General features: G+C 40.0%; 2 protein-coding genes across 3 annotated transcripts; both read left to right on the top strand.

Annotated features, from left to right (window-relative positions):
* Window positions 1-221: 221 nt before the first annotated feature.
* Window positions 222-3,958, top strand: LOC144469194 (F-box/WD repeat-containing protein 9). Its single transcript, XM_078179176.1, has 8 exons — window positions 222-788; window positions 1,374-1,533; window positions 1,754-1,908; window positions 1,981-2,210; window positions 2,502-2,751; window positions 2,821-3,093; window positions 3,153-3,298; window positions 3,380-3,958. Exons 1-7 carry the CDS (start codon window positions 705-707, stop codon window positions 3,276-3,278), a joined length of 1,278 nt encoding a protein of 425 aa, XP_078035302.1. The 5' UTR covers window positions 222-704; the 3' UTR covers window positions 3,279-3,298; window positions 3,380-3,958.
* Window positions 3,959-4,797: 839 nt separating this feature from the next.
* On the top strand, window positions 4,798-13,597 carry Tnpo (transportin 1). 2 transcript variants are annotated; one of them, XM_078178941.1, is made up of 15 exons: window positions 4,798-4,970; window positions 6,690-6,765; window positions 6,841-7,020; window positions 7,100-7,448; window positions 7,534-7,735; window positions 7,815-8,208; window positions 8,274-8,585; window positions 8,656-8,893; window positions 8,970-9,259; window positions 9,396-9,494; window positions 9,570-9,665; window positions 10,949-11,024; window positions 12,648-12,822; window positions 12,908-13,034; window positions 13,279-13,597. In XM_078178941.1, the coding sequence occupies exons 1-14, from the start codon at window positions 4,866-4,868 to the stop codon at window positions 13,013-13,015; spliced, it is 2,700 nt and encodes an 899-aa protein (XP_078035067.1). In that variant the 5' UTR covers window positions 4,798-4,865; the 3' UTR covers window positions 13,016-13,034; window positions 13,279-13,597. The 2 variants fall into 2 exon arrangements, with proteins under 2 accessions (XP_078035067.1, XP_078035068.1); XM_078178942.1 differs by having other exon boundaries at window positions 13,282-13,597.
* The last annotated feature ends 9,487 nt before the right edge of the window (window positions 13,598-23,084 follow it).

The raw sequence follows: 23,084 nt of genomic DNA on the forward strand, positions 1-23,084 counted from the left end.
TTGTTTAGAATTTCTAGCTGCACGATTTATTTCAAAATTTCTACATCTATGGTTGTCAACCCTGTATAGTGTTGCCTCACCATATTAAGGCATTTCTACCTCATTATATTGCGCCTTTTTATCCCCACCATTTTAATGCGCATCCAGCTTCGCGCAGTTGGTTTAAAAAGAGAACGGGAAATGATCGAGGAAGACAAAACGAAAGCAGCGGGCTCTATGTGTGAATGTCCACAGAGCCAAATACCTAGGCTGACTCTTAGATTCGTCGGTGTGATTGGTTTTGCTTGTATTGTGCTAATGTCGTGCTCTCGTGCTCGCTCGCCACTTTCTCTCTTTGTCTAAAACTATGAGGGCAGCACCGCTTATCTGTGGAGCGTCAACCAATCAGAGAAAGACAATTTCTATACCACACCTCAAATTTCTAAACCGTTTGCCCCTGGCGTATGGTAACACGCTACTGGGAGTTGGGAGTTGGTCCTAAACCGGAGAGATCAGTAAGTGAGTCATGCGCAGTCATACGCTCATGCAAGGCTCAGCAAGGTTGCATTGTGCACCAGAACCAAAACGGTCAATAATAACGTAGCTAAAAAGCAACAGTCATTTCTTGTTGTTCTTGCTATACGGTGAATCATCGGATCGGTTGATTATCGACCGAATGATATTGTTTAGAGACATAACATTCGGTATTGGACATCTTCGATAAAATGAGCGATGAAGAACAAAGCTGCGAACAAGTTGAAGATGATCCATCGAATTCCCGACTATCTCTACTGGACCTTCCAGTCGAGGTCTGTATTAATAAATTCTTTAAAAATATGTTTTGCTCCCAAGATTTTTCAAATTACTTGAATAGCCAAGTTCATTCGATTAACTTTCACAGATTTCAATTTTCCGTAAATTTTAACGATCGCTTCATTCGATTATCGATTTGTGAATATCGGTAAATAAAAATCTGACATTCTGTGTTTACAAACAATGGAACTGTCATTGTGGCGTGTCTTTTCCCACCTTGAACGATTAACGAAAAGATATTTTCTAACTCGATGTACGAAGTTGAATAAACTCTATTAGCGCTGAACTGTAACGTATACTATTAGAAAATAAGTAGAACGTCTCAAGAATTTCACGGTAGCGTCAGTAGAGCACGGTCGCCGTTTTTAAATAGCTACTCTTACACATATATGCAGCATATCTAAATGTATAATAATGAAGCACCTGTAGCAAATCGTTTTAAAATAACTTTTTTTCTACAACAACTCTGTCTTGATTGACATATTGTTAATAAATTGTTATATAATATCAAGAACATCTATCTGAAAATAAATTGCGTTTCTATTTAAGAACACATGAGTGATATAACTTCATTGTTTCAGGTATTTCTTTACATCTGCACCTTCCTAGATGCATCCACCTTGGTACATGCTCTAAGCTTAGTGTGTAAACAATTCAATGAGATTCTGAGAGATGACTCAATGTGGAAAGAGAGAATTAGCCACATGTGTCCACATGCAGTTTACCCAATTTTGCCTCCTGGTTAGCCCGAATTGATAGCACCTTGAGCCTTGCATGAACAATCATTCTGTAAATAATTAAACCACCATCTATTATATTTTACTTTAACTGGGTCAAGGTTTCATGATTTTCTAAATTTTTAAAGTGGAGATTTGTCTGCCTCAAAATATATGTACTAATAATGTTTGCTAAATACAAATTATGCTTCTAATTTTAATTGAAATATATTATTTTCTTTCAGCTGAAGATGATACACTGTTTTGGAAGTTATCATGCGTTGCATTAGAAAAGCAAATATCATTATGGAGGAAAGAAGAATCTATGGAAAATTCTATGGAGAGACTAACACTTTACCATGCACATTACGGTACTATTGATGGATTACACTTAATGCATGTGAGTGTCTGGTATTAATACAACTTTTTATCAACATGTTATAAATATGCTGATGAATTTTTTTACATGCAGAATGGAAATATTTGTATTTCTGGAGCAAGGGACCGATCCTTGGTATGTTGGAAACTTCCCAACAGCGAAGATGAGGAAGAGAATGTTAAACGTATAAACTGCGCCCATAACGGATGGATTTGGGACATAACATCTATAGAAAACACAATTTATAGTTGCAGTTGGGACAGAACTGTTAAAGCATGGAAGCTTACCAACAGTGGTCTTGTCCACCTCGAAACTTATGACAAGTACATGAGAACTAACATGGTCATCTTCGCTGCTTTCATTATGGGAAGGCTGAGCGAGGAAGGCATGAACAAATTGTTTTTAACAAATTTAATAATAATAAACCGGTAGAGAGTTAGTAATGTTAAACTGCAGCTACTATTTTCGTTATAAGGTTTCTCGTAGAGAAGAAATTCAAAACAGCTTCGCATTGTTTGCATGCTTTCGGTCGCTCCGTCATAAATCACTGTGCAAAGTGCTGTATCATTTCCGAGGTTCATAACGTTTTTACATAAGCAATAAATATCTTTTAGGTTCATGGACGGTGCTCTGCTGTCCGTAGCATCCTGTCCGGAGTTGACTTTGTTTGCTACTAGTTCATTTTGCAGAACCGTGTCAGTGTACGACTCAAGATCAGGTACGACTCCAATTGTAATGTACAAACCGCATCGAGGACCTGTTATTAGACTGATTATGAATTCTCAGTATATTATATCGGCGAGCGACGACAAAACAGTATACATATGGGATCATAGAACAAGAAAATTTATCAACAATTTTACTGTAAGGAAAGCACAGTAAGAAATTTGTTTGAATAGTAGGAGCTTGATAATCTAAAAGAATACATTGCAGATCGCTAAATCACTCCCTATGTGTATGTGTATGCATAAAGACATCATTTATGTCGGCGACAGTACCGCGAAGATACACGTACTAGATCCAAAAGAAAATTTTAAAGCAGTCAAGACTTATCCTACCGAGCATAAACAAGCTCTCACTGGTATACACGTTGCGCCAGGATGTCTGATAACCTGTTCTACGGATAAAAATGTTATAATAAACACTCCTACAGATCCTCCGCAACACCTCGCCACACTGAAATCGAATTGCGGCGGAATAGCTAGTGTAAGAGATCCGGGAAAAATTCTGAAATATCTTTATATATTATTTATTTTACTCCGTAGAGCGATTACTTAAACGATGTCCTAGCCGTGTCTGAAACAGCAGGAGGAATTGTAATTTGGAGACCCAAATCACATTCTCATTCGTCGTATCGAATATTTGTATCCAATTCACTCCAATTTTTGTGAAAAACGTTTCTGAATACATCGTAAGAAACTATCCGCAGCAAATTTCATCCAACTAATGTATAACAAATTGTTGAATTTGATATCAGAAATTTTTGTTACAGATGTCGATCTTTTCATGAAAAGTGAAAGGAAATTGAGAAAATAATAATAATAATAGGTTTATAAAACCTATTATTGAAACCTTAGGAAGGGAAAACTAAAGTACTACTGTCACCTATAGAACATTTTTGGCATGGCAACGATGAACGTGCTGCATCGATTTTGTGATAATGAGATCGTGGTATTGATGTTCCAGATGGGATATCTAACAAGACAGAAATAACACATTCAAAAATACGAAGATGAATGTACATGTAATATATACAATATCACAAATATACAATATCATCATACAGCATTTAATTGAATATATTTCGAAAAGCGCTACAATATACTGAATAAGAAACTATACTTTCCATTTGAAATAAACTAACTTAAAATCTCCCCTACTGCCTCGTTCACTGAAAGAAATATTTATACAATCTCGTGTTCACCCTCATACTGAACGACTTTTGTAAGACAATTTTTTAATACTTTCATTTACTCTTGAGATATTTCTGCGAGTTCGCATTAAATTAGTCAAAATTTGTATTAGATCAATTGTATGTACGCTTATCCACTGATTTCTAATAAACCTGCTTGAAAAATTAATCATGGTATGTTATTATTGTAATATATTATGTATGTTCGGCTAATTATAGTTTTTTAACCGTTAATTATATAAATTCTAAAATAAATTGTCTGGTTTCCTACTATTAAACAAAACTTCCAACAAGGATATTTCTAAAATTAACTTAAAAATTTTCTCTCGTATAATTAATAATCCATAAAAAAATGGTTAAATTACATTCGTTAAGGCAACTTGTTGGCTTACAAATAAAATGGCTTTTGTCATCGAATACTTTGTAAAAAATGTCTAAAACCTTTCTATTTGTGTTAAATGAAGTGTTAAACGTGATCGTTACATTCGAAATGCCCAATAATTTATGATTTTAACATTCACCCATTCGAATCAGCATTGTTGTACATTAATCGGACTGAAGTTTTTCGTTTGCTTCGTTCAACTACGGCTTAAGTACAGCCATAATCATGAATTACTATTGATAACGAAATGCCTCGGTAATAATCGTGAATCATTAATTGCATTATAAACATTGGCCAATTGTGCAAAAGATTATGTAGTATGTCCAATACGTTTGAAATTTCATTCGAGCCTACGTTCGTGGCCATAAGTCGATCGATGTCTCTGCTGTCGCCGGAAGTGTTCGTCTGCTAAGCCCTGAAAACATTCAATTGTCTGTCCGTATGAATTATATGAAATCGGTGTACGATTCCAAAATAATGCTGATTATTCGCGGAATCACACTGAAATATTAAACCGGCGCTATAAGGCACGGTCGGGAAAAATTTAGCCGAGGTATCCTGGTGTCATTAGCCGGTATTCCAATGCTTTCGTGGCGCAGTGGTGGGGGTAACCGTGGGGAGTTTCCGTTTATCTGCGAGGTCAGAGAAGGCTGGCTGCGTTCAGTGGTGCTGTTGAAAAACACAATGAAAATGGCGTGGCAACCGCAAGAAGACGGACTTCGACAAATCTTGACACTCCTCAAGGAGTCCCACAGCCCGGACACGGCTACTCAGCGGGCTGTGCAAGAAGTATCCTTTTTAATTCGTATCGAAACGGTTCCGTGCTGTGAAAAATACGTTCGTGGATCTCTCGTTCCCGGTGAGTACATCCGCGTCGCGGTAACACAAGTGAAGAAGCGGGTAGATAGGTCGATCGAGGGGCGTGCTTTTCCCCGTGGAAACTTGCTATTTCGATCGCTATCGTTTAATTTCGTTAGAAAATCGACAGATCTGTGTCCGAAGTCATTTCAAGGCTACCGAGCCGTTCCGCAAAGCCCAGGGCACGGAAACGTTCGGCGCGCTTTTGCGCAGCCTGTCACGGACCCTCTTTTTTGTCGTCCACGGTTCGATTGAAAAGCTGTTAGGACACCGTCCCACGACAAACACGAATTTTTATCATTTTCTCAAACCGATTAGGTTCGCAACGATTTCCTTCATTTCCGCGAGTCCTTATCTCTCGGCCTAATAGGAACGATGAGAAAAGACACCGACAGAAGTTCGTAGCTTTTTCTCGAATAACACGTGAGCTCTGCTCAAGCGCCAAGAAATACACTACCGTCCATAAGTACCATCCGGACACCTAGCGCATTCAAATGAACGGCATTATAACGGTGTGACAATATGTATAAACGCTTTCTCATGAAATTAATGCCGATTGCGTGATCGGTTATCGTCAGGACGTTAGGTTTTCCGCCAATTTCGCCTGAAATTCCGTCTAATTCGATTTCGATTGTCTCCACAGATGGTTTTCAGACCACGGCCACTTGGTCCTAGCTATTTTGTCGAACTCGTTCCGCAATTTTGAACCGCACCAGCCTGTGATGTTTATCGATTTGAAGTTTTCGTTTGATAGTTCGCTAGAATAATTTTGTCCATTTCACTTGTTATTGAGCATCGTTCAGATTTGAATTGTAATAGAGGAAGTTGTTCGAAGGAATTGCATCTGTTAGATTTCCAGGTGATCGGGGACATGTGAGTGTTCGGTTACTTTTGAACGGCAGTGTATGCGAATGATAACCGGGATCGCTGTCGCGGGCCGCGTCCGAAATGCCGTTAACGTTACTGTCGAGTTTGTTTTTCTTCACGCTTGTAATCGATAAATTTTGCGTATAGTCGCGGCCATAATGTTAATTAAACTGGCTCTGAGAAAAGTTGCGCGCAAACAAGTTCGGCTTGAAGTCTGATTGTCGTGAACTACAGCTGCTACGAAAATGTACAGTTAGGACAACTTGAATTTTTTCTATAGCTTTTTTCTGTCTCGTTCTCACTCTCTCCTTTGATATTTATACTGTATTTGTACATACGATCTCGCGCGCGCGACGTATCCCGTGTTTATATTGGTGATCGTGGAGCAAAACTATTGCAAGTCATATGTTTCTAGCTGATAGATATTGTTGTTTAGAGTTTTGGACATCAGTTTGTTATCATTATCAGCTCGTCGCAGTCTACATAATTTTTCCAATTGTTTAATTAGGCTGTCCCGATATAATCAGAATGTAAACTTTCTTAAATCTAAAATATTTGATGACACAAAGCTTCTACAATATATTCCTGTTTCTTTTTTTATTGTGTTGAGGATTAAGACATTTTCCATGTTTATTATGTAACAGCAAAAGTTGTTACAGATAATTACAGGTGTTATATAAATGAATAATATCGACAATTTCTTCAAAGCATGTGAACTGTTATTAAACATTTAACACTGTGTGTTTTATATCTGCTATATTTTTCTTAACAATTCATCCTTAGAAATTGGAGGAATTAAATAAATTTCCAGATTTCAACAATTATCTTATTTTTGTTTTAACAAAACTTACTTCAGAGGGTATGTATATAAGGTGTATGCTTCTGTCAACATGTTTTGTATGTACAACCTCCTAATTGCTTCTTGTATTTTAAGATGAACCCACGAGGTCTCTTAGTGGACTGATATTGAAAAATAATGTTAAAGCTCATTTCGATACGTTTTTACCTGAGGTTACAAATTTTATAAAGCAAGAATGCCTGTCAGCCGTTGGAGACCCATCTCCATTGATCCGGGCAACTGTTGGTATTTTAATAACTACTGTCGCATCCAGAGGTATGTATACTTCGAAGAATAATATAATCATAGATCGATAATTGTTTGGAATACTAATTCAGTTTTCATTTTTGAACAGGTAACTTGGCCACATGGCCAGAGCTCCTGCCAGTACTTTGTCAGATGTTGGATTCAGAAGATTTAAATGTTTGCGAAGGTGCATTTGGCGCTCTTCAAAAGATTTGCGAAGATTCGGCGGAAATCTTAGATTCAGATGCACTTAATCGACCTTTAAATGTTTTGATTCCAAAATTCCTGCAATTTTTCAGACATTCAAGTCCAAAAATTAGATCACACGCTATTGCCTGTGTTAATCAATTTATTGTTAACCGTACACAGGCTCTTATGATTCACATAGATAGCTTCCTGGAGAACCTCTTCCATTTAGCTAATGACGATGATCCTGAAGTCAGAAAAAATGTTTGCAGGTATGTGTTACAAGTCTCTTTATCAGTAAGATTATTATAAAGTGATCGTTTGTCATCATTTCTTATGATATGTTATCTGTTTTAGAGCTTTGGTTATGTTGCTTGAAGTTCGAATGGATAGATTAATACCACATATGCACAATATAATAGAATATATGCTAATGAGGACTCAGGATCCGGATGAAGGAGTTGCTTTAGAAGCTTGTGAATTCTGGCTCTCCTTGGCAGAACAACGGATTTGTAAAAGCACACTTGGACCACATTTAACTAATTTAATACCTATATTAGTAAGTGATTGATTGTACGAAAAAATTGCTAAAACATGTGGTAATTCGATTGCCTAAATTTATGTATTTATGCTCATAGGTGAGAGGTATGAAATACTCTGAAATAGATGTAATACTCCTGAAAGGAGACGTGGAAGAGGATGAAATGATCCCGGATAGGGAGGAAGATATCAGACCTAGATTTCACAAGTCGAAAACACATCATTCACACCATGTCGGTCTGGTTAAACATGGAGATGAGAATGGTGGTTGTGACGAGGAAGACATAGACCCCGAAGATGGATGTGACGATGAATCGACTCTTAGTGATTGGAATTTGAGGAAATGTTCAGCTGCTGCATTGGACATGTTAGCAAATGTATTCAGAGATGACCTGTTACCATTTTTAATACCAATTTTAAAGGACACGCTTTTCCATCAGGATTGGGAAATCAAAGAGTCTGGAATATTAGCACTGGGAGCTATCGCTGAAGGTGAGTTTATAAAATAGTCTCCCATGTCCCTGATTTCTAATTCAATGTACAATTGTCTGTTACAGGTTGCATGGGTGGCATGATTCCACACTTGTCTGAGTTAATTCCATATCTAATTAATTGTTTGAGTGACAAAAAGGCATTGGTACGCTCTATCACATGTTGGACATTGAGTCGTTACTCGCATTGGGTTTGCGCGCAGCCACACGACACACATTTGAAGCCTTTAATGACCGAATTACTTAAAAGGGTACTTGATGGCAATAAACGTGTTCAAGAAGCGGCATGTTCTGCTTTTGCAACGTTAGAGGAGGAAGCATGCACAGAATTAGTCCCGTACCTTGGATTTATTCTCGAAACACTTGTTTTTGCTTTCGGTAAGCATATTGTTGCAAACATATTTGCAAAAATTCGATGCCCCTGGTTAACTTAGATCTCCACTTTCAGGCAAATACCAACACAAAAATCTTTTAATATTATACGACGCGATTGGTACGCTTGCTGATTCAGTGGGACACCATCTTAATAAGCCAGATTACATTAACCTTCTCATGCCGCCGCTAATTAACAAGTGGAATGTATTGAAAGACGAAGACAAAGACCTCTTCCCACTGTTAGAATGTCTTTCTTCGGTCGCAACAGCGTTGCGATCAGGTTTTCTTCCTTATTGCGAACCAGTTTATAAGTGAGTGTTTCCGTCAATCTTTGGAATTCGTATCTTTGAGTATTTCAAACGCTTACATGCATTTGTTTTTTGATAGGCGATGTGTATCCCTCGTAGAGCAGACGCTAAATCAACACATAGCAAGTACTCAGAGCCCAGAACAGTTTGAGGCGCCTGACAAAGATTTTATGATTGTTGCATTAGACCTTCTTAGCGGATTGGCTGAAGGTTTGGATGGTCATATGGAACGCTTAGTAATGAACAGCAATGTAATGCAACTATTGTATCAATGTATGCAAGACGCTATGCCTGAAGTTAGACAGAGTAGCTTCGCCTTGCTAGGAGATCTTACAAAAGCCTGCTTCCAACACGTTCTCCCATGTATACGTGAGTACTATGCAATTATTCGTGCGCCTATTTGTAGTTCAGGTTTGAGTATGCGAATGCTTCGTTAAGATTCGACTGTATTCAGTCTTAAATCTAAGTTGAAACGTAGACTAACTTAAGTTTCATCTTATTGCAGCGGAATTTATGCCTATACTTGGACAGAACTTGAATCCAGAATTTATATCAGTGTGCAACAATGCGACGTGGGCAATCGGCGAAATAGCCATTAAACTCGGTAAATGTCCTTCGAAATATTTCTGAAATACTTACTGTCATAATACTGATGCATCGTTTTTTCTTTTGTCCGTAGGATCTGACACAAGTGTATATATCTCATTAATATTGTCTCAACTAATCGAAATAATTAATAGACCAAATACGCCAAAAACACTGTTAGAAAATACGGGTGAGTATTTTGTACTATATTTCCAAAACGTATAGTCTCTTTTACACAGCATAGCATATGGAGCATACTTTTAAATGGTAGGGGGTAATGAGTAGCGAACTATCATTTTTTGAGTAATGCAATAACATCGACTATGTTAATTACTGTTCACCCATATATCGTAGAAGTAACATACCTTTTCTTAGAAGTATGCTCTGCACATGAGGGGAAACTTTTCATTTGTGGCATCGTGTTTTACGCTAACTGTTACGATCTATAACGGAGAAAAAAAGTGAAACTTGTACAGTTGGTAGTCACGGATCCTCTAGGCAACGATAACTTGTTTTTTTTTGTTTTCAATGAGAAGTCTCCCACAATATATGAACAAAAGAAAAGTCCTCACGTTAGATTCAGCATTCGGTGGCATTTTTTAAGTTTAGGTGCATTTTCTTGTAAATGATTATTATTGAAGGTAATGACCACACAGATTGACGACTTCGGGTGGTTCTTCACATGGCCACGCTTGCACGTTTTATCAGCGGGTTAAATAATTAGTATCTGTACATTGGACCTAATTTAGTGGTGTGCGATTGCCTGCAGGCTTTATATGGCTGTTACTGCCATGAAAACGTACTGCGATTCAGTATTATACTATTGCTTGCATCTATAAGCCCCAGATATTGTTTCGACCAGTGTTATATTTAAATTGGCCTTAAACTCACGACCAAAAATTTTAGTTTTGTGTTTCTTGGTTGTTCTTGTTTGTATTGATATACTATATATATATATCTATACATATACAGGGTGATCCCGGGATGGGGGTACAATCCGAAAAAGTGTGAATTCACATGAAAAAATAAGTGACGATGATAATGAAGACTTAGCTTTTTATGCCAATTCACTACTTTACAGATTGCACCACCAACTCGGGGTTATCCTGTATATACTTATAACAGTAGAGATATCATACTCATGTCGGTTTTTATCGAATCATGGGCTCGCACGCTGCTATCTAATTTTTATTATTGTTTCAGCAGCTATAATAGCACGGTATTGCCTATGTTCATTGTCGGTATCTCATATGTTTCTCACCTCTGTTCCCACTGTCTCTATTGATTGTTAATATTAAATTGATTATTATTGATTAAATGATTGATTACAAGTTAATTGAAAGTTTCTAAACGACAACATGTTCGCCTGAGTTGATATCGTTGGTTCGCTATCAGTTTGTCTTATTGTTTGTGTTTCCGGTCACTTCACTACACTTCACTTGTCTACTTACCGAAATGAAAATGAAACCGTAGCCATAACGATCGGTCGCCTAGGTTATGTGTGTCCCCACGACGTCGCCCCCATGTTACAGGAGTTTGTTCGACAGTGGTGTGTAAATTTCTTTATTATTATATTCTATTAATTATTATATTACCTTCTATTTTTATTAGCACTTTATTATTATATATTTATCCCGATTATTCAGTACATTGCATCAGGGGCTGCTAAGAACTTTTGCGCAAGAATATGATTGTAGCAATGGTCACTATTGCAATCGAGTCCATAATGAGTTTTTGATTCTTTTCCTTTTTTTTTTTCAAACGAACTTCAAGAAAATAGACTCTCCACGACAATAACGCGGGCCCGACTAAACTTGCCCAATGGTTTTTGCAGTACTTTAACGAGATTTTACATTCAATTGTTTATATTGTATGCAGGGTGTATCCCCTAAGATTGACCGACATTTTTCAAGAATTTCCGATGATCAACGAAGAAATTGTTTTCAACATAAGTTAAAACTGGTAGCCCTCGGCTTGTCGCAACTCTAACTTTTCTAAAAATTTCCAAGAAATTGGTTTTTTTAATAAAACGTCGTGGTCACTTTGATATATGCAGTATATGGTACCATAAAAAAAGGTCAATGTCACCTTGACGCTTTATCGAAATAATAATTTCTCGTAAACTTTTAAAAGCCACCACGTGTAGCAGACCAATGGCTGATGATTTACTTTTGTTTCGAACATCTTTTTACTTGATTACTCCGATTACCGGAAAAATGATGACCAATGTTAGAGAATACAGCCTGTAAATTACCTTCATTTACCATCGTACAAGTATGTTATGGGCTCTTAATTATGCAGTAATGAGAGACCAGGGTAGGTTTACATTTGTCACTTTTAGGTCTGTGTAATATTTTTTCGCCTATGTATTATTGCCTTGCATCGAAAACTAGAAACGTATTTTTCTCTTTTTTTTTCTCTCCACATATTTTCACTGTGTATAGGTAGTTTCAGTCAGAAGCGTCCTTTTGCATGTTACGAATAACACAGTATTAATATTAATCAAATACACTCTCTTAGCTGCAATTCTTGCTGTGATCATAACTATCGCTGATACTTACTATTTTTTATTTTGCTATGAATTATGAATGATAAGTGATCGAAAACGAGAAAAAGAGATGTCAAATGTAAACCAAACCTTACGGAGATCGTACGATTTTGTATGTTGCCAGTCGTGCCGTTCCAATGCAGTATTTTGGAGCAATAGAGTGAGGCTTTATGAAAGACGTTTAATATTAGTACTGTTCACAAAGTGTCTCTAATGTTCATTTATTTTTCTTCAATTTAGTTCACTCTTTAAAGAAACAAGAACGTAGGAAGCAAATTACGGGACTGGCCTCAATAAAGCCAAGTTTTGCCTCGTTAAATGTTACTTATAAGAATCTCTTTCTGTATAACTTGTGGGAATGGATATTATATGAAGTGACTAGTTGTCATTTTTACTGTAATCACATTCTCACGAATGTAACCGACTATACTAACCAGGAAGAAGGTACATTCATGGAAGCTGCTCATTGTTCTATAGAAATCTGTTCTATCCAGAGTTTACGAAAGACTTGTGCTGTATATTGTATACGCAATGTTCACCGTTTGATCTACTCGCAATGAGTATACCTTCTGCCTCGAGTGTGTAAACGTCGGAACTATGTAATGTGTAAAAATATTTTGTCAGGTGCACTTCCCTGCGGAGCATAAGAGACAATGAAGAAAAGGACTCGGCATTCCGAGGTATGTGTCAGATGATCACGGTGAATCCTGCAGGAGTTGTGCCCGATTTTGTCTTCTTCTGCGATGCTGTTGCGTCTTGGGTTACACCAAGGGACGATCTTAAGGACATGTTCGAAAAGGTACTGTAATTAGGCACTTTATAAATTAACTTCTTCCTGTGTCGCACTGCTCCCTATAATTAACCGTGCTCGTTTCTTTGAACAGATCCTACATGGATTCAAAAATCAAATTGGTGCGGAGAATTGGAAACGATTCTTAGATCAGTTCCCACCACAGCTCAGTGAACGACTCCATAGTATGTATGGTGTCTGAGCAGCCCGCCCTAAATGCGGTAAGTTGGCCTAGAACGTTTGCTCAAAGGACGGCTAGAATCGGAACGGAAATTCAGAAATGTATGAAGCTTTGGGAATTCGTGTAGTGTACGTAAATTGCATAATGAACAATATTTTGAATCTTTTCAAACTATCAGGGATAGTAAGTATCGCCAAGGTTTCAAAGATTTCTTGATTTCTGAGTTGGGGATGGCCTTGTCAGTTGAACGAGGAAGATAACACGAAGTACTGTGTCTCTTTCAGAAGGCCGCTTAACGGGGCAGGCCGAACGGGGTTGGGCGGGAAACAGAACTATGGGTGGACAGGGTGGGTGGGTGAAACCACGGCCTCTTCTCATCAACATCGTTGTCGTTACCGTGTTATGGTCATCGTTAGGCTCTCGGGGGAACCAATACGCGCGTCATTAGCTGTGCAGCCGGCAAGCTATATAAGCGGGAACACAAAAAAGGAATAAAAAGTAAAAAATAAATATCGAAGCGAGGATGGTACGAGGAACCAGCAACAAAACGAAAATATCTACATATGAGAACGACAAAGTAACGTGATGGGCCGAAACGTAACGAGTGGGTGGGCGGGTAGGGGGGCGGGCGGGAGGGAAGGGAGGGAGGAATTGTGTTGGGGTCACCGACCACTTTAAAGTGAAGGTATCGTACTGCAACGCTGAACCGCAATTAAATGGTAAAACAAATGATACCTTAAAGTAGTAAAACCTACACGCTGTACACTCCGTTTCCGTTAGCGCTGTGTAACACTGTTTAAGTGTTTAATTCTCGCGTATCGAAACGTGACAAGAAGACGAAGAATTCAGGGCTGGCGTTCGTCGACGCTTAAAGCCAGCTCATTAATAATCGCGACATATATCAGCGTTCCCGTTTCAATCGAACGGGAAAACGCGCGCGATAGAAACTAAAAATGGATAAACCGAAAGGCGTAAACAAATGTAGCTAACATCAACATTGATGAAGGGACGAGATAGATAAAACGGAAGAAAGAAATCAAACGAGCATATAGATCTCACGTTATAGAGGTTGCTAAACTGCTGTGATGAAACAAATTTCTATTGATAATATATAGTGTATCGATAATTTGTTCGAGAGAGAGAGAGAGAACGAAGTGTGCAAGAGACACTCTACCAATAAAATGAGTTTTGCGTAGAGCTATTAGGAAGGACAAAGAATAGGCTACTTATTTGATATAGAGCTACAGACTAAGAGAGTATGTTATTAGAAATTTCATAGTGTACAGAAGGTTCTTGAGAATATTGTATTTTTATACGTTGAAGAACACACGCATACAGACGCAGAGAAACAGACACACACGAGTCGAGTACAATGACAACGCAGAAAAGTGCCATTCCGTTCGGATTAACGAACCAAAATTACCATTTCTTTTGTTCTGTTTTTTTTTCTTTTTGTAATTTTCTTCTTCTGCTTGCTTTCGTGAACTTTTTCTTCTTCTCTACCATGCGCGCGCTGACATTGTGATATTAGGTTACACGGCAGGGTCCGGTTTGCCGTTCTTTTTTTTCGTGTACGCGGAATATGAATATTTCAAATACTTTGTCTAATATATACGTACATATGAAGCATATATGTATATATATATTACTGTTATTAATATTAATGTATATCAGAGGATTACGGTGTTTTTAACTGACAGACCATTCTTTCTTGTGATTACTATTGCCACCCCCTCCCCCTCTCATTTTTGTTAAAGATATTATATTAGGATCAAATTAGCATTATTAGTGTAAATAGATAATGAACGATTTTTTTTTAGAGCGGACGATTTTGTTATCTACACCGAGAGTTGTATAGGGTAAATGTGTCAAATTCGCTTTTGGTACCGTCTCTTCGGAGTTTAATTGTTGTTTAACGAGCCGAGGAAATCATGTCGCGGAACTCACCGCGACTTTCCAGGGAAACAGACAGAAAAAAGAGAAACAAGTAACCAACCGATTCACAGAGTTTTCGAATCTATGACGTGAAATCTATTGCGACAGGTGGTCAGAGAAAACACGGGTGGGGAGAAAAAAGCGACCGGATTAAGGTACGAATTTCTTTCTGCGGATTATAGACCATGCACGTATATCATCTTCCTTACGAAACGAACCGTTTCGTCTCGGGCTCTTTCGTGTTCAAAAATCCGGAGCGCAAGACTGTGCGTCATTCCAGTCCGTCTTTTCATTTACTCGGGGCAAGTCCGAAAGGCGAGCGCTAAACTAATTATAACGAAGATTGCGCTTCCGGTATTTTCGAAGACAATGAGATCGAACGGAGACGCGGAAGAACAAAAAACAGAAGAAAACAAAGAAAATCGTATAGAAAACGAACAAAAAAAAAAGAAAAGAAAACGGAAAATCAACACCTCGAAATCGTGGACAAAAATGTGTATTATGTATTGCGACCGTGAAAGCATTGTAAAAGTCGGCGAGATATGATTTCTAGAAACTCCTACGACGTATCAAGCTGTACCATCTAATTTTTTTTTTTTTTTATTAAGTTACATTCTGCTCACATTCGTTTCGCGAAACAAAAAAGGTGTCCGAGAAACTTTACCGCGCAGAGAACATTTGTTCCGAGGCGTGTCGCGGCACGCTCAGACCGCGGTCGGTCAAGCTGAGAAACGTCGTTTAAGTCACTGTTGTCAATCAAACTTTGAAGTTTATTAATAAACGGAAGAACTGGCTGGATGAACTAGCGCGGGCGAGATAGAGAAACGTAGGAAGACAAAAAAGACGGAGGAACAAAGTCATGCTTCTCGTCTATCGTGGTTTCCACGATCGGCGAGGATATTTTGTTATCGTTACCGTAGACTAAAACACGAAAGATGATTATTTTATACTTGTTCTTGTATCTCCGGCAGGAAGGAGAGAAAAACAGAGAGAGAGAGAGAAAAGAGAGACGAACGTTTCCGAATAGCCTGTTAGTTTTCTTTTCGTGAAAATCGTTGAAACTCGACGAAGAGAACAGAAAAATGCGTCAATAGTAGAGGACAGGAACGGGAGAAAATCGGTTCGTGGCCGCTCCTTTGACTCGATCCATGCTCTTCAATTGGCAACGATCCATTGCCATTACTTTTAAAAAATATCCCAATCTTTTGGTCCTTTCCTTGCCCTGCCTGCGCCATTTTTGTGATATTACTATTTTTTATAATTACTTAAGGGCTTGGATGAAAATAGAAAAAGTACGAGCCACGTGCGATCCTCGCGAGCCTCCCCATCGGGTGACAAAATTCAGGTCCGAGCAATCGTAATAATAATAATTAATAATAATCCCCCGTTTACTTTCTCACACCGACACCGCTTTCCTTTTACGCGCGCGCGCGCTTTCATTTTTTTACAAACGTCTCACGCATGCAAACGATTAATGCGCAAAGATCATTTTTTCACATTGTCGCCGGATTATTGACTAGTGTTTAAAGGCATTCGATTTGTACGCGGTGCGCGCGATCGCGTCGCGATCGACGAAAACCTTGGACGCGCAACATTGCTGTTCTCTTTTCGGCAAATCAGTGTCACGCTGGGAAATACCGCGGCGCTAATTTTTCGAAATTGAATTCTCTCCGACAAACGAACGTTCTCGATGAATTCGTTCCTCGAATTATTGTTTGTCTGTTCCCATTTGGAACGGAGAAACAACGTGTGTTGCGCGTCGGTTCTCATCGACCGTTGGTGCAGCTCGCGCGCGCATTTTAAATAGTTCCTAAGCAAGAATGTTTTTCGACGGTTTCCAGTAATTTCGTACGACCGTGATCGCGCAACAACGAACGCCGCTCCCCCCGTCTAACGCGTCCTCTCGCCTTATCATTGTAAATATAATTTTTCCAATTGAACGTCGTAGATAAGATGAAACGCACCGTACACAGAAAGAGAGACACAAGGTTGAAAAGCCGCGGACGTGTTTTAGATCACACAGGTGGCAGGCGTCTGTCCGGATTTCACGTGGCTCGCGAATTATTTATTATGCTCGGAGCTCTCAGTCAAGATAAGAATGAAAAAATAAATTTATAAATGAACGTAAACGTAAAGAATCATGTATTTATACAATATATAATATTATATTAAAATATTATATAACGACGGTGAAACGAAGTTGATTGATATTTGACAAATTTCCAAGTTTTTTCTATCGAAAGAGAGGGAGAGTAAGCGTGCGTGCGTTTATGCGAGTGAGCGAGAATGTGAGAGAGTGATAGTGTGCGTGTTTGATGAGTGCAAAAGGTCGTGTGCGTGGTATAATACACGGAACAATTTGCAAGCAGAACAAACAAAATGGAACATATAAGAGGGGAAAGGAACGAGAGAAAAAGAGGACAAAATGAAACAAGTGAATTAAATGACAAACACACGAGTAAATATATTGTTGTATCTTTATTGTTGTTGTTGCATGAGACTAGCGTAATAGACTGAGCCATACACATGGTTAAATAATAACTATTAACATAAATATTTCTTAATTAATACTATATTATTGTAATTATTATACGGTGTGTATTATATTTAATCGTAATGTTTCGTGCAGGCAGTGTTAGGAGCGAGTTCCCGTCCCGTCGATACGGAGCGAGGCGAAAGAATCCCGATTCTTTGATAACCGACCGTCCTGTTATCCGATCGCTTGCGCAACCTTCTGCCCTAATTCAGGGCCGTAAACGAAGCTTGAGAATCGGATATAGGAAGGATCTTGAAAGATCACGGACGCAATTCAATGCTGCTTTTTACTAGAGAGTTTTACATTTCTCTTCGAATTGTATTATACAGTTGTGCGTGTGTATGTGTGTGTATGTATACATAATATACATGTTATCCAATTCCAATCGAGAAGCACTCGAGAGCGTGTGCTCGGAACTATATTCTTTGCGCTAGAACAATTATTTTCGAAGGTGATTTTAATCAGATCGTTGTTTAGTCTTTTTAAAATCTATAAGCCGGGTTGAAATTCTTTAAATTTTAGAACAATTTCATCGATGCTTCCGACGCTGTTCGCTTTATCGGGTCTTTAAAACCGTTTCTACGATGAGAACAGAAAACGAAAAGGTTCTTCTCGATTGGATCACGCGACGAAAAACGAAAAGCATCCTCGACGTTCGATCGGAGGATGGGAACCTCGTGGGGCTGTTCCTAGTACCTGATTATCCTATCCTTGCGGCACGAACGAACGCACGATCGGCAGAAATCGGTTACGCGATGCTCTCTCGTGATCATAAGAAACTCGAGTCGAGGCTCTCTGTTCTCTCGCGTCTCGCAAGCGCCAGCGAATCCCTCTGTCCAGTGTCTCACACTCGGTATAGAGAAAAATGTAAAACAACACGGTGTTTCTTTTTTATTGTCGCATACCTTGACTGCCTAGTACTTAAGCACGCGTGAACGCACGTAAACCACAACGCCGCCGGGAACTATCGTCGCCGCAAAAACTGCAAGTAAGTTTGCTTTTCCGCATGGTAGCACGCGAGAACCGTGGAACAATCGGGGTTCTCACGACCCTGCTGTGTTTCTTTCTCAGCGCTGTCCGCTGTTGTGATAAAACGGTATTCCTTCTGCAGATTTTTGGGAGATAGTACATGAAAGTTCAAGTATATAGAAAGCGGGTAGACCTAGGAGAATATTTTATATCCGATTTCACGGAAATTCGTTTTCATCTCGATATCCAGCGTGTTCAAATTGTCGCAAGAAGTTGTAATTTTGTTACAGAAATCTGCAGTCTATTTTTCTATTATACTTTGATAAAATATCGTTTCGCAAAGTAATGCTCGCAGAAACCGAAAAGAATATCGAGTACAGATAAAGGGAATACCGTGGTAAATAGATCATCACACTTTTTGTTGCAAGAATCGGTTCTGTTAAACGATACTCGTCTTGCGTCTACAATGGACACAGCACTGTTCCACGCGAATCTATCGGTAGACTGAATTTTATGCATTTATGCCAGTTGAACGAGGTCGTTCCTCTAGTTTTAATGGAAGCTTTTAGTAGAGTCACGAGGGAAAGAAGAATAAGAGAAGAAGAAGTAGTAGTTTCAATTCTGTTTTCGACGAGTCGGTTTCCAAAAAAAGACCAATCTGCGTAAACGTATACACAAACTGTTGGGTACACGGCGTCCGTAAAACGAACGACAATCCGTCACGGCGCTCATATGACATATTTAAACTCTCGTCGAACGACGAAGTGGCATCGTTCATCGGTTGTGAAACAACGCTGAAGCGGCGAACGAGAATCATGATACTCGAGAGGGACGAAGAGGAAGGGAGCCGAAATAGAGGACAACGCCGCTACTCAGTATTGTATATCGGTATAAGCTTCTGGCAATCGTCTAATTGTGATCACTAAACTTATTTTATGCTGTCGGTTGACAATTTATTATTATTACTATTATTATTATTATTGTTGTTGTTGTAATTGATAGATGGAGTCGAGACTCTCCTGCTCACATTATCATCGATAGGAATTGCAATCCTCGGGGCCCGTGATAAACAGAGTCAGCTTTTTATTGTAAAACGGAGCAACAAATGAAAAGATTACCTTTGAAGCACACAGAGGCCGATTGGGGATGACTTCTGGTCGCCGAGCAGTGGATCCTCCGGGACTTTTTGTACGCTCGAGATCGACAATTCGCAATTTTTCTATTCCAATCGTTCGAGATTTATCTTTGCTAAAGAAAAAAAAAAGGAATAACGTTGAGTGTTCAGAAAAGTGTCCGATCTGCTGTTTTCGTTGAGAGAAGAACACCTGTTCGAGCGGTCAAAGAGTTCCGAGGATCAAGATCGAAAACCCGGGACACCAAAAAGAGAAAATAGGGGACGTCTCTTTTTTCTCTTCCTTCTGATAGTATTAAGCTCTCTCCATCGTGTGTACATCGTAGTCCCTCGCGGGGGCTCACCACCGACGACTTCCGGTACAGCACACACCTGCACCGGTGCACACGCTGTACATACGCACGCGCACAATCAAACCGATCCGTAAAACATCGTGTCACCTTTCGCCTGTGGCTCTCTGTGTGCCAAGCGAGCAATCCGCGCGAGACTCGAAGCAATCCGAAATTTAAAAAGAAAAGAAAAGAAATAAATCTTGAGGAATAACAGCGTATCACAGCAACCGTTTTGCGAGTATGTATCCTTTCCAGTTTCTCTCCAGCGATCATTTGATTTCTCTCCGTCGAGCGAGCAATTCGATTGCTCTTCGTCATTTATATTTTTCTATTGATTCTGTTATATGTCTTGACTGATTTTAGAGCGTAGATCAGGTTTATCCGAGCTCGATTACCGCGGAGAAGTGTACCAACTGTTTTGTAAGTATCTCCTCAATTCACCGGAACTGTTTTTTTTTCCAAATAACCCGCCGTTCAAGCATCATCGCGACTCTTGATTCATCTCGCAAAAATTTTGTTTTTAGCCGGACCGCAAGACATTCTTCTTTTTGCACGTTTGTTTCAAGCAGTTTCTTGCACAGATTTTCCGAAGAAATTTATTCAAGTAGGAGATAATCGGCGATTGCAACGTCGGAAAATTACGACGCAACGGAAGTTGGTAATCTAACCGAATGAAGATCGGACATCTGCGTTCCACCCTACTGTTTATACTCCATCGTTCCAGTTACACGGAGGGAAACAGCAAGCGTTAAGGAGGCGAGGGATCACGATCGTCGTCGAACAGGAGAAAAATAAATTAGGCGACGATAATGCTCGTTTGTAGACCGATCGAAGAGCTCTTTCATCGGAGGGGCACGCGAGTCAGCGAACACAGCCCCACCCCCTCCATCCCCCCGTTTCGGTGTACAGTCGGACGCCTCATAAACGTTTCTCGCAGTATCGCATAAAAGCTCCGATAAAACGGTTCTCCACGTCCGATCGGTCTAACGGCCGGCTTAAGTGATTGCTTCTCTTCATTAGAGGCCGGGCTCGTTCCGTTCGAACTGATCCTCTTCCAGGGGTGAGGCAAAACTTGAGGGACAGGTGCGGTAATGGCCCGTATCCAAGGCGAGAGAGCCTCCCGTGTCCCGGCTCCTCGAAGGGGCTGCAGAGAGGCAGTTGCAGTCGATTTAACCCCTGCCTGCTTCCCACCGCCCTCGAGACCGGCCCTCGAGACTATTACGCGAATTGATTCGGCATCGGATCTGCCCGGGGGCGGAAACACCGTTTAGCTCCTCGTTTCTTCGACTCCGAACTGCCTGCCTCTCTATTCCTCTCCCAGTTCGCTCCTCGTTTATGCGATACTATCTACTCGCTGTCCCGTTCTGAGACAATCCTTTCGTCCCCGCGCACCACGCTCGGAATTTCTTTTGGCTATTCTCAAATTTCTTTGCCGTCGATGAAACGCATAAGGCGCATTCACTGTGAACACAAGTACCTAATTTAGTTATACTTTCCTTCTTGTAAAAATAGAATTAGGTGTACCTTTTGTAAATGGTAGTGCATACTAGGTTTTCATAGATGAATTTGTAGGCATTGAATATTTTTTAGCGTACGTTATATCTCATCACATTTTTTTAAATAGATTTCCTGTTCTGAAAATATCACCTAGCATACTTCAGGACGGGTAAAGAAATGTGCACAGAATATTAAATATTTTTATACCTTCGACATTTTATTTTCGGTTGTATCCAATTGTATCATCTAACAGTATTACCCAAATAAATACTCCTCGAACAGAGAAAATAGCATCTACATATAGCATCTTTTATTACAGGGATACAAGATCTCTTAAGCAGAACTTAAATCTTAGGGTTAGTATCACCTCGATCATTCCAAGGTCCGACCGGTGTCCAGGAAAATGGAAACAATAGAGGAGTGTTTAAACCGAGACCCGGGTCACACGGAGGACATCCAGCCCCTCCTATCCCAGGGCAGCATCCATAAACACGAGGAGGGTTACGGAGATAGAACGGTCAGCCAAGAAGCAAGAAATCAATCGTCCATAGCCGAGCGCGGAAGAGTAAGCGGAAGGGATGTTAGAGGACTGGAAAATAATTCACGCGGGAACGTCGCTATCCAGCTACGGCACTGACTGGCGGGCCAAGGGGCTGGTTGGTTGCCTCTGCTGCACCCACCGCCCCCGCCCCTTAATCTAATCCAAGGATAATCTAAAATTCATGACACACATAACTGCCAGGCGATGATATATCTGGTGGGGGTGTGGAGGCACCGTCTTTCCTCTCGCACCCCCTCACGGTCCGTTCGCTCTCCCGCGCGAACCACCCTCTGCTACCCTCTGCCGCCGCTCTACGTACCTATTGCACGGTCTACCGGCGAGTTTCTCGCAATCACTGGTATTATTATTTCATGTATCACGGTCGGGGCACCGGTTCGCCTTCCGGTAAATCGCAATATCGCGAGGCCTTGCTATTTATCAATCCTCGCCGACTGATAACCGTAACATTTTATCTGCTGCTCGCTTTTTTTCCCCCAGCCAGCCCGATAGCTCTGGCAATGCCCAACTTGGGCAACGAGTTTTATACGATCACGGGTAAAATGATATTTCTCTGAAAAATCGCGATTAAAAGCGTACGCTTTTTCTTAGAAGCTGCATCGACTTTCGCGCGAGCAATCACTTCTTGGAACTCTTTTATCATTTTTATGGAAGCCACGACATTGTCGATACCAACCATGATTGTCGAACGATTGCAAACGTCACGAACTTTATCTGCGAATAAAATGACCGTGAGGTTTTTGATCGTTCGGTTTAAAGTTTTGTCGAAGTCCGAAAACGCCATATGGTTTCGTTAGAGGGAAACGAGGAGCGACGAGCACCGGCGATAATTGTTTTACCATCTTTATTCGCGTCGTTGAAAATGGAGTCGCGTGATCGAGTTAATCGACGGTGTAATTTGAATAATTTATTCGAGCCGACAAACCGAATTGTTGCTCATTACGCGTTCATGGGCTGCTCGGTTAACCGATTGATTATCCTGTCCGGCGTGCGTCGATATCCGGGTAAATAGTCGATTTAACCGTGACGGGCGGGGGTAGGTCGTAGCCGCTCTCGTTCCGTGTTCCACGCCTGGTAATTATTTCCAGTGTCGACAACTGCGAAATCGAGGTACAGGCGACGCCGACGTC

Source organism: Augochlora pura, chromosome 4 (genome assembly GCF_028453695.1).
Source record: "Augochlora pura isolate Apur16 chromosome 4, APUR_v2.2.1, whole genome shotgun sequence".
In the NCBI taxonomy this organism is placed as follows: Eukaryota; Metazoa; Arthropoda; class Insecta; order Hymenoptera; family Halictidae; genus Augochlora; species Augochlora pura.